The 14,742-nt window shown below is 41.2% G+C and overlaps 1 protein-coding gene across 2 annotated transcripts; it reads right to left on the bottom strand.

The window, feature by feature from the left end:
- Nucleotides 1–3,635: 3,635 nt before the first annotated feature.
- Nucleotides 3,636–14,245, bottom strand: cdc123 (cell division cycle 123 homolog (S. cerevisiae)). 2 transcript variants are annotated; one of them, XM_037696043.1, is made up of 13 exons: nt 14,122–14,245; nt 13,818–13,889; nt 13,632–13,695; nt 10,858–10,890; nt 10,661–10,756; nt 10,368–10,474; nt 10,018–10,069; nt 7,427–7,502; nt 7,059–7,181; nt 6,863–6,891; nt 6,671–6,781; nt 6,391–6,528; nt 3,636–4,465 (listed from the first exon to the last, which is right to left on the bottom strand). In XM_037696043.1, exons 1-13 carry the CDS (start codon nt 14,193–14,195, stop codon nt 4,412–4,414), a joined length of 1,029 nt encoding a protein of 342 aa, XP_037551971.1. In that variant the 5' UTR covers nt 14,196–14,245; the 3' UTR covers nt 3,636–4,411. The 2 variants fall into 2 exon arrangements, with proteins under 2 accessions (XP_037551971.1, XP_037551970.1); XM_037696042.1 differs by lacking the exon at nt 3,636–4,465 and having other exon boundaries at nt 6,243–6,528.
- Between the last annotated feature and the right edge of the window lie 497 nt (nt 14,246–14,742).

Genomic DNA, 14,742 nt, shown 5'->3' on the forward strand with positions numbered 1-14,742 from the left:
GATGGACTGGAGACCTGTCCAGGGTGGCCCTGGGATGGACTGGAGACCTGTCCAGGGTGGCCCTGGGATGGACTGGAGACCTGTCCTGGGTGGCCCTGGGATGGACTGGAGACCTGTCCAGGGTGGCCCTGGGATGGACTGGAGACCTGTCCTGGGTGGCCCTGGGATGGACTGGAGACCTGTCCAGGGTGGCCCTGGGATGGACTGGAGACCTGTCCTGGGTGGCCCTGGGATGGACTGGAGACCTGTCCTGGGTGTCCCTGTGATGGACTGGAGACCTGTCCAGAGTGTCCCTGTGATGGACTGGAGACCTGTCCAGGGTGGCCCTGGGATGGACTGGAGACCTGTCCTGGGTGTCCCTGTGATGGACTGGAGACCTGTCCAGGGTGTCCCCCACCTCTCGCACAGTGATAGCTGGAAATGTGCACCTGTGACCCCAGCTGGACGGACGGATGGACATGTCCCACTGGGAAGTGAAGTCTAAAAAGGCCCAGGCCTCACTGGAAGGAGCAGTACCCATTCTGGCCTGGTAACGCCTTGGAAACTTCCAGAAGAATATGGAGAGTAATGCTTGGGAGAGGAGTGTCTGGGTTTCCCTCCTGGACCTCATGCCTCTGCAGCCCATAACAAATAAGGGAAACATTTGGATGGATGGAATCAAGTTGTAAAAAGCCCTAAATATTAAAGATGTTGAATGATTTGTGTAATAAAAGTTTTCTTGTAAGCCTTGGTAGATTGGTTCTTTTTCTAGCCTTTGTGGCGTACCCAAGGGTTCTGTTCTTGGGTCACTCTCATTGTCACTCTTATCGTCCCTCTGCATTCTCTTCCACGTGCTCCATTTTGAAGAAATCATTTCATTTGCCTCTATGAAGTTCTTGGCGATCTATCCAGGGTGTAGCCTAGTTCTTTCCCGCTGAACGCTGGAGATGTCCAACCTGTACTACCGCTCTTGTAGTTGCTACTACGATTTCAAAAATTATCTGCTTTTATTTTGAAAACAAACTCCACTGTTTCCTGTATAAAGCTACTTAACTGTCTCTTACTTGACAGAAAACTTAATGCTTCCTTCAAGTGACTAAACAGTTTACTGATGGACTGTCAGTGGTACTATGGGCTCCATCTTTTTGTGAGATTTCATAGTATATTGAGATTGTTTATTCCACTTATACACCACGGTTTGGTGTTGTTGTAGCAGTGTGCGGTACATTGTTCTGGCTATAAAGGCAGTTGATGGGAGGCCACTCGTCCGTCCTGTGTGAGAGTGTGTCCAGCCAGCACACTGGAGCAGTTAATTCGCAATGCATCAACTTGCTGACAGCCGCCATGCGTAACTATTTGCGATCCCCAAAGGCATCTGCGTGATTCGGCACAGTCGTCCAGGGATCAGAAGGGACCCCAGCTGCAGCTGCTCATTCACCCGGGTTCAACATGGCCCTGGATAACAAGATTCACTTTGCATGGAGGCAGGGGCTCTACAGCACTGCCACAGCTGAGGTCATGTCACCTTACAACAGCCACACTAGGCTGTTCCTGACCCTCTTACTTTTCTCTGTGTGGTTAAACCTGTGGAAACGGAGGAAGGAGGGGGAGGCCAATGTGTTGCAGCCTCAACTCCTCATGAGTATTCCAACTGCAAACTACTGCAGCTCTTCCACAGCAGCAGCCGAGGAAAGCTCCTCTCTCCACCCCCTCCCTTCCATCCCTTTCTTCTGCTCATCCTAATCCTTTACTCCCGAGTCAGCAACTCCCGTCTCTCTTGATGAAAGATGATTACCCAGCTGCAAAGGCAAGAGGAGAGGACGGCAGCAGGGATAGTTAAATACAGGCTGAAGGTCAAATAGAGGGCTTCTTGTTTGCATTGCAGACCGACACAAATAGTGCAGGTGGCTGTGAATGAACGGAGCTACGAGGGAACCCGAGGAGGTTCATGTGTGGCTGTATTCTTCTCAGATTCAAAGCATCTACCACTTTGACCCTGCCAAGATTACATTTATCCAACATGAGCCTTACGCACCTCGGGTTTGTCAATGACTGTCAGTAAAAAATGCAGGACAAGACTTCAAAGCGTCTTGGTTGGTCTCCTGACTTTGTTCCCCAAACCGATGATCAGCCAGGTTACTGTTGGGAGGGCGGTCTTCACCAACTCACTGTCTGTTCCGAGTTTTTCGTCTCACAGGCTGACCGTGCTCGCTGTGGACTGCAGGTGGTTCTTCGCTGGCTGAAATTTTTACAGCAGATCTTTCAAACAGCCATACGTTAGTTGATGCAAAGGGGAGAAAAATGTTTAAAAATATCCTCCCTTCAGCCACACTTGATGATTTTTAACCTTAAAAATGGCGATAACGCACAGATCAGGGCTGAGAGGGTGGAAACTGCAATGGGTCCCAACCCTGGTCCCTGAGGAACACCATCCTTAATTAGTGATTCAGCACATAGGACTTATTCAGGCACATGAAGCCAACTTTAATATAGCGTGGACTTGCTGATTGTCAGTCCATTCACCAAATATGAATCTTTTAGATGACATATACAGAAAACATGAACATTTTAGGTCCTGAAATTGATGACTTAGATGAACTGTTGACAGAAAGTTATTGAAAATCCTCCCTCTTATGCTGAACTGTTAGCAAGTTTTAAAGACCTTTTTTAAATTAATTCTGAAATGCAGGGAGAAAAATCATCGTTTCTGTTCAAGAGGAGATGGTGGATTATTATTTATTTTTTAATGTGCTTTTTCAAGAATTGCGAGGATTTTATTATTCGGCACATGCGCAAAAGTGGTTTTGATATCTCCCAGAACTAGAACTGTACTGTCATACATTCAAACCATTTTTTTTTTTAGTGAAGCAACAAAGGTTATTCAATCTCCATATTTGATTTAAACAAATTGTAAATCCAATCTTGACATGAATGAACCTACCCACTGTAATTTTTTTAAATTTTTTTTTGTGTGTGTGCTGAGACGTCTGGATGACCTGACTGAAAATTGGATATGTGAACAATAGTACAAATACAAGGTGTAAAACATGTACTAGGTCATGCTAGTAATTTGTTAGCCACTAAGTCGACTTCCAGTCTCTCAGCGTGATCTTTCTGTCAAACCACCAGAATGTTTTGGAATATCTTTAAGACAAGCTGCTGAGAAGGATTAATGGTGAGTAACTTTGATGACACTAAGAATAAAACACAAAAACAAAGTCAAAGTAAACGAAATGTAAATGGATATCCAACAAACTGGCCTAATTTTATACTGTCTTTAACTTTATGCTTTAAGACACTTAATTCTTCAACAATTAAGAGAAGTCGCATCGGCCTGCAGAGTTCAGGGTTTTCATTTTTACAGAATTGTTAAAAATCATATATTTTTTCTTTCTTTACATGAATCTGGCCGTTTTGTTTGTATTAAAATATAAAACTATCAATTGTTATTAATAGTTGAGACATTTTTCCTTTTATAATAGCACCCCCACTGGCCGGAAAAATTGTCTCCAACCAACTTGTGGCCCATGGGCCACCAGTTGACAGTACACAGGGCATCGTAATTAGTAAGAAAAGGGGGGAAACGGCTCTTTTTATTGCAAAGAGTGCAGACCCCTAGTTTAGATTCAATGAAAACACAGTTTTAATACCAAAAACTGTCTCCAAGTCAAAGCAGGCCGCCTCCCTCATAACAGTGTGATTTCATTTTCACACACTCTGTGCCTTGCATCGCTTCCTGTCCACAGTTCACCCGGGGAGCTGCAACTCTCAGCACAGTGGCACTCTCCATCTCCGTATAATTGTGCCATCAATCCAGTTCGAAAAAATAATAATAATGAACTGCCCCGCGCCGCCGCGTTCACACAACTCATTTAGCTCCCAGCGTAATGAGAACTGTTGCGTAAAAGGCACAATCAATTTCTTGTGCGCTGGTTTACTGCACCCACCGGACTGACAGCCGCTCGATACATGACAAGGAGTTTAATGGGGTTTTGTTGGGGTGGGAGCAAATGTCCAAAGTGATGCATGATGGGGAAAAAAAACAAAAACAAGACACAAAAAAAGGAGCCTGGAAGCAGTGAAGTGTGCTAACTGTAGCTGCGTGTTTGTGTCCAATACATTTTAAGAGCAGAGAAACTAAACAGTATCGTTTGTAATCGATCAATACTTAGTTCAACATATAAAATCAGTTTTTGTTTTACAGTATTTTAATAACACGGCCCCTCCGCACGCTTCATTCAACTCCGCAGAGGTCCGTCTCACAGGAAGGGGAAAGACTGGAGAGAAATGTCCATCCTTAAGGAGTGACATGATTTAATAACAGGTTCCGGCAGTCTCACGGAAGCTGCCGTACAAGCGTTCCAAGAAAAAACAAACAAAAAAAGGAACAGAAGCTCAACAATTCATGCACACGTTACACGAAGAGCTGATGTCACGGTACAGTATTCTCCTCGTCCTCCTCGGACTCTTCCTGCTGGTTTTTCTTCTGTGGGCAGAGAAAACAAGGTTGGCCATAAACAAAACATACAGCTGACGGCTTCGGTGTGACCAAACGAGTCTCGTGGGAAACTCTCGTACTTCTACTCAACAGATCTGTGTGGGGTTAGAAAAAAATACTAACAAGAGTACCACGTTATTATACGCCCAGTGACAAACCATTCCACAGCAATGACAAGCAAAGACCTTGATTTACCTTTGACCTCGACTTGAAACGAACTTCCTGTTGCATTTTCTACGTCCTTCAAACACGGAAGTTCAGCTAACAACTTGAAACGTTCTAGTTGTCTGAATGCTTATGAAGCGTTCATCTATTGTGATCCAGTTTACTTCCGTACGGTTTTCAGTGCGATTCTCATTCCACAATTTTTGTGCCATTTCAACAACTCGTAAATCAAAACGTTCAGCTCGTTCAGGACAATCCTGCTATGACTTTTGCTATTAGTGTAACTTTAGCTTTTTGAAATATTTAGCCTTTTCTGACATTTTTTCCTTCACAGAAAATGAACTGAGCTCATTTTACATCCTTCACATGTTTAGATCTGTTCTCAACCTTTTACAGCTCCTGTCACATTTTGTTCTGCTTCAGCTTCTTTCAGCTTCCTTCTGCAAATTTAAACTTTTTTCAGCTACTTTCAGCTGTTTTTTCAGCTGTTTTGTGCTATTTTCAGATTATTTCTGCTAACTTCAATATTTTTGTGCTTCTTCCAACTTCTTTGTGCTAATTTCAGCTTGTTATGCTCCTTTCAGCTTATTTCTGCAAGTTTCAGCTTTTTCTACTATTTCAGCTACTTTATAGCTGTTTTCATGGTAATTTTAGCTTTTCCAGCTAATTCCACATATTTTGCACTAATTTAAACTTTGTTCAGCCCATTTCAGCAAAAATGTGTTCTCTCCATTTCCTTCTTGTAATTTCAGGTGCTTTCTGTTTTTTAGCTACTTTTCAACTGGTTTTTTGTTTGTTTGTTGCTAATTTCAGCTTAAAAAAAAAATATTTTTTTTAGATAATTTTCACTTTTTTCGTAATTGTTTCTGTTTCTTTCAGTAAACGTGTTCTTCCTGCTTTCTTCAGCTAATTTAAACTTGTTCTACTTTTTCAGCTACATTTTTTAGCTAATTTCAGCTGTTTTCAGATAAACTCAAGTTTTTCATGGAAATTTCTGCTACTTGCAGCCTAATTTACTTATCTCTGCTAATTTCAGCTCGTTATCAAATTTATGCTCAATAAACCAGGTAAAAAACCCAACAATGTTCAGTCAGGTCATCTGAACAGTTTCTTTTTTTGTTGAGAGACGTTTCGTCCTTCAGCCGAAGGACTTCATCGATCTGAGGAGACACAAACAAACTGTTTCCCCACCAAGCAGCACACTCCCATAGTGGACCAACCAAACTGGTCCAGACGACCTGACTGAACATTGTTGGGTTCAGCTTGTTACGCTCCTTTCAGTTATTTTATGCTAGTTTTAGCTTTTTCTTAAATTTCAGCTACTTTTTAGCTGTTTTTGTGTTAAACTAATTAAACATTTTTGGAGCTCATTTCAGCTCCTTCCACTTCCTTGTTGTAGTTTAAACTTCTTTCTGCCTTTTAGCTGCTTTTCAGCAAGTTTTTGCTAATTTCAGCTTTTTTAGCCAATTTCCTAATTTTTTGTGCTCATTTCCATTTATTTAAATCTAATTCAGCAAATATGCGTTCTTTCTTTTCTTCTGCTAACTTAGGCTTGTTCTTATACTTCAGCTATATTTCAGCATGCTTTTAGCTCATTTCAGCTGCTTTATTAGCAAGTTCTTCAGCTATAAGCGTTCACCCCGCATTTTCGCAGGAAATGCGATTTCTCGAGTTAATTTTAGCGTCTGTCTAGCTGATCTGAAAGCCGTGCCAAGCAGGAAACGTGTTAATGTGCGCAGAGTACCAACCAGTTTGAGGAAGTCGATGAGTTTGTAGGCGTCTTCACCGGTGGAGAGGTCCACGAAGTCCCGAGGGATTCTGTAGCTCAGGCAGGGACTGGGCTGCACCGTCACCTCGCTCGTGGTGTAACGAAAGACTGGGTGCTCCTGTGTGGGAAGAATATCGCAGCTTCGAAAAAAGTTTGAAAGCTCAGTTTATAAGACAGCTCTGGTTGGCAGGCCTCGGACTGATAATTGCAGAGGAAGAACCAAACAAACACGGTTGAACGAGGGCTTTGCGTTTGCTAACCTGCTGCTGCCGTTGGGCGATTTCTCCGCCTGACGTCAGCTCGTCCCAACGAAACAACAGCGAGTCCGTCACCTCTCCAAATGGGTTCAGGTCGATGAGCCACACCCTCCCCTAAAAAAAAAACCAACAAAAATGACATTTATAAGTAGCTTGGAAAGTCCTTAAAAATCTTGCAGTAATGAGATAAATTACCTGGCAGTCTCTGTAGACGTCAAACACAACTATAAAGCAGGAAAAAAAATAAAAAAGTTATTTCATTTTGACTGCAAAACATGCTCATAATGAACCATGAAACTCCCAGCGCGTCATTAACCGTGCTTACTCCACTTTAATTAGCTCGTACAGAAAGACTTTCTGCTGTCAAACAAATAAATGAACCGAAGCTCACAGTCTTCGTCCAGGAAGTTGTACTGGATGTGCTGGCTGAAGAAGTCCTGAACGGCCTGAGAGATGAGCTCCTCCTGCTTCGGGATGTGGTGGTAAAACTGTGTGTAGTCTCTCTGGGAGATGGCTGCGACACACACACACACACACACACACACACACCAAGTGGAGCTCAAATTAGCTTCTATAATTGCCTCAGAAATTAGCGCCGGTCAAACTGGTCATGCTTGGCTCGTGAAGTCTAATGTTTTTCAAGCGAGTCACTTTTTATAAACTTCTATTTTTAACTGACGAGGCAGCTGACCACTTTAAAAAGCCCGACTCGGGGCGGCTGGTTCGAGTGCGTGAGGAGGATTTGTTCGTTCTTTTTACCGATCAGCTTGTTTTCTTTGACGAAGCAGCGGAACTCTCCACCAGGAATCAGCTCGCTCCACTTCCTCAGGACCAGCTGAGGAGAGACGAGCTGTTAGAAGATGCCATTCATCGGGATTATAAAGTACGCCAGCAGCGCACATGGCCTAAAAGACACAATAACTAGAGTTTGAGTTTGGCTAATCCTTGTTTTTCCTGCAGAATGACGCAGCATTTCAAGTTGAGCCAGTCTGAACTGGATTTCAGTGGAAAAGTAATAAAAATGATTATTGTGTGAATGTTTATGAAGAACTCACTCTATTGGGATCCGTTTTTCTTTTGTACGTTTTTCAACATATTTCTTGTTCCACAGGGTTTTTTTTTTTTGCTACTTCAGCAAATGACATCAAAACGTTCAGCTTGTTCAGGAGAAGGGTGCTATGGTGCAACTTTAGCTTTTTGAAATATTCAGTCTTTTCTGCCATTTTTTTTTCTCATAGAAAATGAATTGAGCTCATCTTGCATCCTTCAGCTCTTCAGATCTGTTTACAACCTCTTACTGCTCCTTTCATATTGTTCTGCTTCGGCTGCTTTCAGCTTCCTTCAGCAAATTTAAGCTTTTTCAGCTAATTTCAGCTGTTTTGTGCTCCTTTTAGATTCTTTCTGCTAACTACAAGATTTTTGTGCTTCTTCTAACTTCTTTCTGCTGATTTTAGCTTGTTATGCTCCTTTCAGCTTTTTTCAGCAAGTTTCAGCCTTTTCTGCTATTTCAGCTACTATTTAGCTGTTTTCAGGCTAATTTAAGCTTTTTCAGCTAATTCCACATGTTTTGCACTCATTTAAACTTTTCTCAGCCGAATTCAGCAAAAATGTGCTCTCTCCACTTCCTTCTGGTAATTTAAGCTTCTTTCTGCTTTTTTAGCTACTTTTCAGCTGGTTTTTTTTGTACTTTTTTGTTGTTGTTGCTAATTTCATCTTTTTCAGATAATATCCATTTTTTAGTGCTCATTTCTGCTTCTTTCAGTCTAATTGGGTAAATATGTCCTTTCTGCTTTCTTCTGCTAATTTAAGCTCGTTCTACCTTTTCAGATACTTTTTTTAATGCATTTTTTTTTTAGCTAATTTCAGATGCTTTCAGATAAATTCAAGTTATTTTTTGGCAATTTCTGACACTTTCAGCCTAATTAACTTCTTTCTGTTAATTTCAGCTCCTTTCAGCTTTTTTCTGCTAGTTTCAGATTTTTCTATTTCAGCTATTTCAGAGTCAGAGTCAGAGTCAGAGTTTCTTTATTGTCATTCGCACCTCATGTGGTACATGTGGTGGAGCGAAATTATGTACATGGGGTCCCAGTTACATCCAAGGTGTCAGATGTCTCTCTTACGTTTCATGTTAAATTTACCTTTTTCTAACTAATATCCAACTTTTTTTTAGCTCATTTCAGCTCCTTCCACTTCCTCCTAGTAGTTTGAAAAGGTAGAAAGAAGTTTAGCTATTTTTTAGCTATTTTTTTAATTGTTGCTAATTTCAGTCTTTTTAGCTAATTTACTAAGTTTTGTGATCATTTCTGCTTACTTAAATCTAATTAAGCAAATATGTGTTCTTTCTGCTTTTTTTTTTAACCACAAAACGTTCAACAAATACTAAGAACATACAGTATATGGACAAATGGGACTTTGAAGAAAGTAAAAATAAAAAAAAATCTCATTATTTGGGGATTTAACCAACAGAAATACTTTTGGAAATCCTAACTGATTTAAAAAACAGTTTAGGTTTAGTCTGGAATGGGTTGGATTTACACTGGAAAACAGTGTATGCAGGACTTAATTTGAACCGGATCCCGAGTGACAGGGTGTGTTCTGGTAACCGTTTGCTTGGATCCGGTAACTCTCAGGCTCACTAATAATAAAGTTATGAGCAAATATGACTGCCTGGAACAAATAAAACCTATATTGGATATTTAAACTGAAAATAATTACATAAACACTCATTTTAAACATAACAGCCACGTTCGACTTCTTAACATCACATCAGAGCTGCTCCTTCAAGCATTTCTGCTTCTACCCTTAAAAAAATCTCCAATTTAATTAAAAACACAAAAATTAGTTTTGCAGTTTAAGTGGGTTATTAATAAAATTTTGATTATTTATTAAAAATATGAGAGTGGAGGGGGAGTAGGATGCTCGTGAGAAGCGGAGCATGCTCTATAGGTAAACATAGAAGTTTAACAACCCAGTAAAATAAACCAGAATTAAGAAATGGCATCTACTTTATTCAACATTTTCTGGGGGAGAACACTCAAACCCCCACACCCACCACTGCTTTTTGCGTTTCGCCATTGTTTGGTTTACAAATTAAGCCCCGAGTGTATGTAAACATCTGGTGTCACCTGCATCTTTTTGACAGCTTAACTTGTAGAAACAGAGTTAACGTCCAACAGGACCGACAAGCTAACAGCTAATCTGAGCTGAGATAATAACTCCATCAACTTTTAAGCACCTTTCAACTGTGCATCATAATTTATGGTTATTTGCAAATAGTGGCAGCAGCAGCAAGCTGTAGCAGGAATTTCACATTTCCTCTGAAATGACGGCTCTTTGTGGAGAATAAATACCTCGTATTTGATGAGTGGATCAGGGGAGTCCTGGTCACTGCACTGAAAGAACCTGCTCAGGAGACAAAGAGAGTCAAACGAGTTTTAAGGACACAAAAGTTTGACCAGAGTATTTACTTTGCAGTATTTACACACAGCGATGTTATGAGGCTTCACACTGCAGTAAATCTCTCTGAGCACCGGACGTTTGTCACAGCAGAGTGCCACATAAATCTAAGTTCTTGCCAGGTTTTTTCTCGCCATCGCTCGTGTTTTAGAGCCAGTTCTTTCGATGCCCGGCTCATCTGAATGCACAACAAGTCCCGACGGTGGTGTGCGTTCACACTGTCGGGACAGCTGGGCGGACTTACGGCTGCGTGAGGTCGTGAGTGATGAAGTCGGAGCTTTTAAAGAGCAGAAATATATCGCTGAGGCTGCGGCACTCCAGCGAGCTGTTCAGAGCGATCCAGTTCGCATCCTGAGAGGAACACACGAAAGAAAGCACACGTTTTTGTAGAGTTTATGCTTCCGCCTCTTAAAGGTTGGCGAGAAGCAGCTCTGAGATTAAACTGAAGCAAAGTGTTCAGGAGTTTTACCACACGAGTTATACTTTTAGGAAACGCATGCGAAACAACAGCCGAAGCAGCAGAGTGCAGCGTTTTACCCGAGGGGCGCTCCAGTTGAGTTTGGGGAAGACGCCCCCGCCCAGGGAGTTTATGGCCTCCAGCACTTCGGAGGTGAATTCTGGGAACTCGGGAGCCTGGTAGAGATACGGACAAAGCATCAAGTGGCTCACGATTAATCAGTAAATATAGAAGAATAGGAGAGGACGCAAACAATCAGAAAATCAAACATACTTACAGTGACTGTGGTGGTTGTTTCATCGTCTGACCACTAGAGGGGAGTAAAGAGTCAAAACACAATTTAAAAGTGAGCATTAACAACAAAGATTAGTTTATTAAAATTATTCGACCTCCTTCAAAATGTAATTTTCAGTAGGGTTATAAAAAAAAACAACAACCTTGGAGCATCACTCAGAACACAAATAAAACCAACATTATTGACGGCAGTAATGTTTTGGCCTGTCCATCCATCCATTATCTTTAACCGCTTCTTCCTTTTAGGGTCGCGGGGGTCACCGGTGTCCATATCCAGCTATCCCTGTGTGAGAGGCAGGGGACACCCTGGACAGGTCTCCAGTCCATCACAGGGACACATAGAGACAAACAACCATTCACTCTCTCACTCACACCTAGAGACAATTTAGAGTTACCGATCAGCCCAACATGCGTGTTTTTGGTCTGTGGAACGGAGAAAGCATGGAGAGAACATGCAAACTCCGCCCAGAAAGGCCCCCGGCCGGGATTTGAACCGGTGACCTTCTCGCTGAGAGGCAACAGCTCTACCAACTGTTTTTGCCTGTCTGTTAGCAAAATTACAAAAATTTACAGGTCTCTCTTGAAAATGAGTTCTCGTGGCTCAATGAGACTAACCTGGATAAATAAAGGCTAAATGAAAAAAAAAAAAAAAAAAAGTCTCATAAACCGTTTAGTTTATCGAAACTCTCAGAAAGTCATCAATCGAGGCGCAACATGGCGGTGAATCGGTGAACTGCGTTGTTGCCACGCTCCCATCAGCCCCGCTGAAAAACTGCCTTTTATAATTCTACGCTCACCGCCTCTGCTGGATTCAGCCGACGGAGTTGCGAACTGGACTCTAAGCCACAGACATCTAAAGCAGCGACGTCCTCCCTCGTGGAGCCCGTCGTCACAACTGCGGCCTCGGTCAGACATCCTGGCTTCAGTTAAATCTGAAGTCACAGTGATAATCAGGATGGAGATGAAGGCGGCTCTGACGGATGATGTTAATTTTATTAGGAGCGATTTGAAGGCGGTCAGGGCGGAGCTTGCTGGAAACACCGCAGACCTCAGAGCAGAGTTTAACCAATCGTCAACTGCAGTTTTTCGCTCGGTTATCAGAACTCCTGTTGCGAGGAGGAGGCGGCGGCACTAAAGGAGAGCTCAACGCCGAATCCAGATTAACTCCACGTCCAGGAGAGAGTATGCTGTGGAGCGAGCAGGGGGCATCTCCACTGGGGCGGAGGAAATGATTGGAGGTTCCTCGGTTTGCTTTGCTTCTGTGCTCATCTTATTATTGTTTATTCATTTATTTTGTCGTAGAGCTCAAAATACATTTGTCACTCACTATGTATTGCAAAGTGTCCCATCTGGGGTGCCAGTATTTTATGTGACGGTTTTCTTTCTATGTTTGTGAATGTTTCTGTAAGGGGTGGCAGTCAGGTATCCCTCCTGACAAGTAGGATTTTAAAGAGTTACTTCCTGTTTGTTTGTTTTAAATCATCACAAAAGGACCATCTACATGGTGTAGCCCATTTGGTACAGAGATGACAAACGTTTTTTTTTTTTTTTTTTCCACACACATTTTCAGTTTTGTATTTTTCAATTTAAAAAAAAAAAAAAAAAAAAGGTATGTATATTTCAATGTATGTAAAATAAATTCAAAAAAAGTCTCCATGATTCTTCCCCAGAGCTCCAAAGGCAATGGCTCCCACACAAACTGTCCCACAGCTTCAGAGGTCATGACGAAAATCTCTCAGAGGCAGAACCAGGAATCAGTTTTCCGTTATCGTCTGCTGAGCAAACGTTTGACTCGATGACATCACCGGCTTCTGGCACCATTTTATTTATATTATTTTACGGGATTATTATCAATCCCACAAACAACCAAGAACACAAGGGTTAAACAGCCTCCGATTTATTTTAATGGCTTTTACAAGCGTCTGTTGGACGGAAGGGGTGGATGTGGCTGCTGCTCTCGCAGTCCGGAAAGGAAGTGTCATTTTTATCAACTTGAACGGCTGACAAATTAAGTATGTACATGGAGAGACCAGGTGTGTATAAAGGATGATAAGGGCCGAGTGCAGCCAGCTCAGTGGTCACAATGTTACATCTAAAACAGCTGGCATTGCCTTTTTACCCATGTGAGTTCTGTAGATAGTGGAAAATGTGTTAAGAAATGGTCTGGTCAGGTGTTTCAATGTAATTTTTCATCCAAATCAAGAGGGGAAGCTTTTACACTTGGTACACAGGTACAGTTTACAGCCTCGAGTGTGCATGCTGGTGGTGAAGTTGTACATGCTGCCAGTAATTTTAGTTTCTGTCTATGCTCCCAACTGGAACATCCCCACATGTTTTAATAAGCTCTTCTCAAACATACTGAATATATCAACACATGATCTTATAAATGGTGGCGACACAAATTGTGCAATTTCATCTCTCGATCCGTAGCTCGATGGGAAAAACTACCCTAAGTCCGCTCAGTCAGTCACTTCATTCCTTGACTCTTACGGCGTGTCATTATTTGATTTTTATTCAACTTCTATACCGATAGATTACCAGCTGGAATATTTTAAGTGAGCTAAAACTATAACTTCTTGTGAGCAGTACAAGTACAATATAAGAATTGTTCTTAATCGGTGTGTCGCAGAGAGGTTATTTATATTGGTCTGTGTCAGACGCGTTACCACCTCAACGAGATTGGATTTTGAATCCTTTCCTTCAGCTGGTGACAGAGTGCGCCGAACATTTACTTTCCTTCAAACGAGAGGATCTTACCTGAACATCTTCCTCTGCATCTGAGTCGCTGTTGGTCGTTTGTATCGACTGCGTGTTCTGATCACTGAGGAGAAACAGAGACATTCAAGAAGAAATACAACCACAAAAACACAACTTTAGCATCATCGTCTCTGTCAGGACTTAAATACAAATACTGCTCTGCTGTATAGTGTTTGTGTTTCATACCTTCCAGAGACTACCAGTGTTCCATCGTCCAGTAAATAATCTATTACATTCTTTGGCAAAGGAAGAATTATACTGAAAGAAATAGAAAATGTCATTTACAAATAAACAATTATCATCTAAAAAAAACAACTAACAGGGGGGAAAAAAGAAAGAAAAGTTACAATAATCTGCCCTGACCCAACTAACCAAATAAAATCGAAGTATATGACTTTGCTTGTGCTAGCTAAGGCTAGCCGTGCTTAACAGCAACAATAAACCTTTTTTTAATTGGTTTTTCTTACTACTTTACTTTCTTTCCGTTTACCTTTTTATCGTGTGTTTCTTAAATATCGGATACCAAACGGAGAACTGACAGTTTACAACTTGCTCCTTCTTCATGCTGCAAACGCTGTTCAGGAAACGTGTCCATCAGTAAAAGTCATCCGACTAACCTCGTAAATTTTTCCATTAAATTGCACAGTAAATATTAAAAATACCTTATAAATGTGAACTTATTGCTATTTTTTGTATATTTATAAAATTAAGCGGAGTTAACTTTATTTATTCCATATTTATTCCAAATATTCGGGTCATTTTTTTTAGAGGGAAGTATTTCTTGGTTGCACAAACAGAGGGGGAGAAATGACGCAACAAACAGTTTGTAACATAGATCGTTTATTAAGTAGAGACGTTACTCCTTTATATATTTTAAAGTCTTAATTTCGACAAAATATTATGTAAATGTAAAACAATTTATCAAGCTAAAGTTCTTGTAAACTATAAATCTTTCAAAAGAGTAGAAGTAGCAATGCATTTATTTTCTGTGAGCAAGTCATTGTTAATTTATATAAAGTTTCAACTGAGCTACAACAACGGAAACTTTGACAAAAGATTATATTCTTTTTTGTGTTTTTTTAAATATGCTAAAGACAAATTGATTTACCAA

The sequence above is a fragment of the Nematolebias whitei genome, chromosome 22, assembly GCF_014905685.2.
Source record: "Nematolebias whitei isolate Nwh7 chromosome 22, NemWhi1, whole genome shotgun sequence".
Lineage (NCBI taxonomy): Eukaryota > Metazoa > Chordata > Actinopteri > Cyprinodontiformes > Rivulidae > Nematolebias > Nematolebias whitei.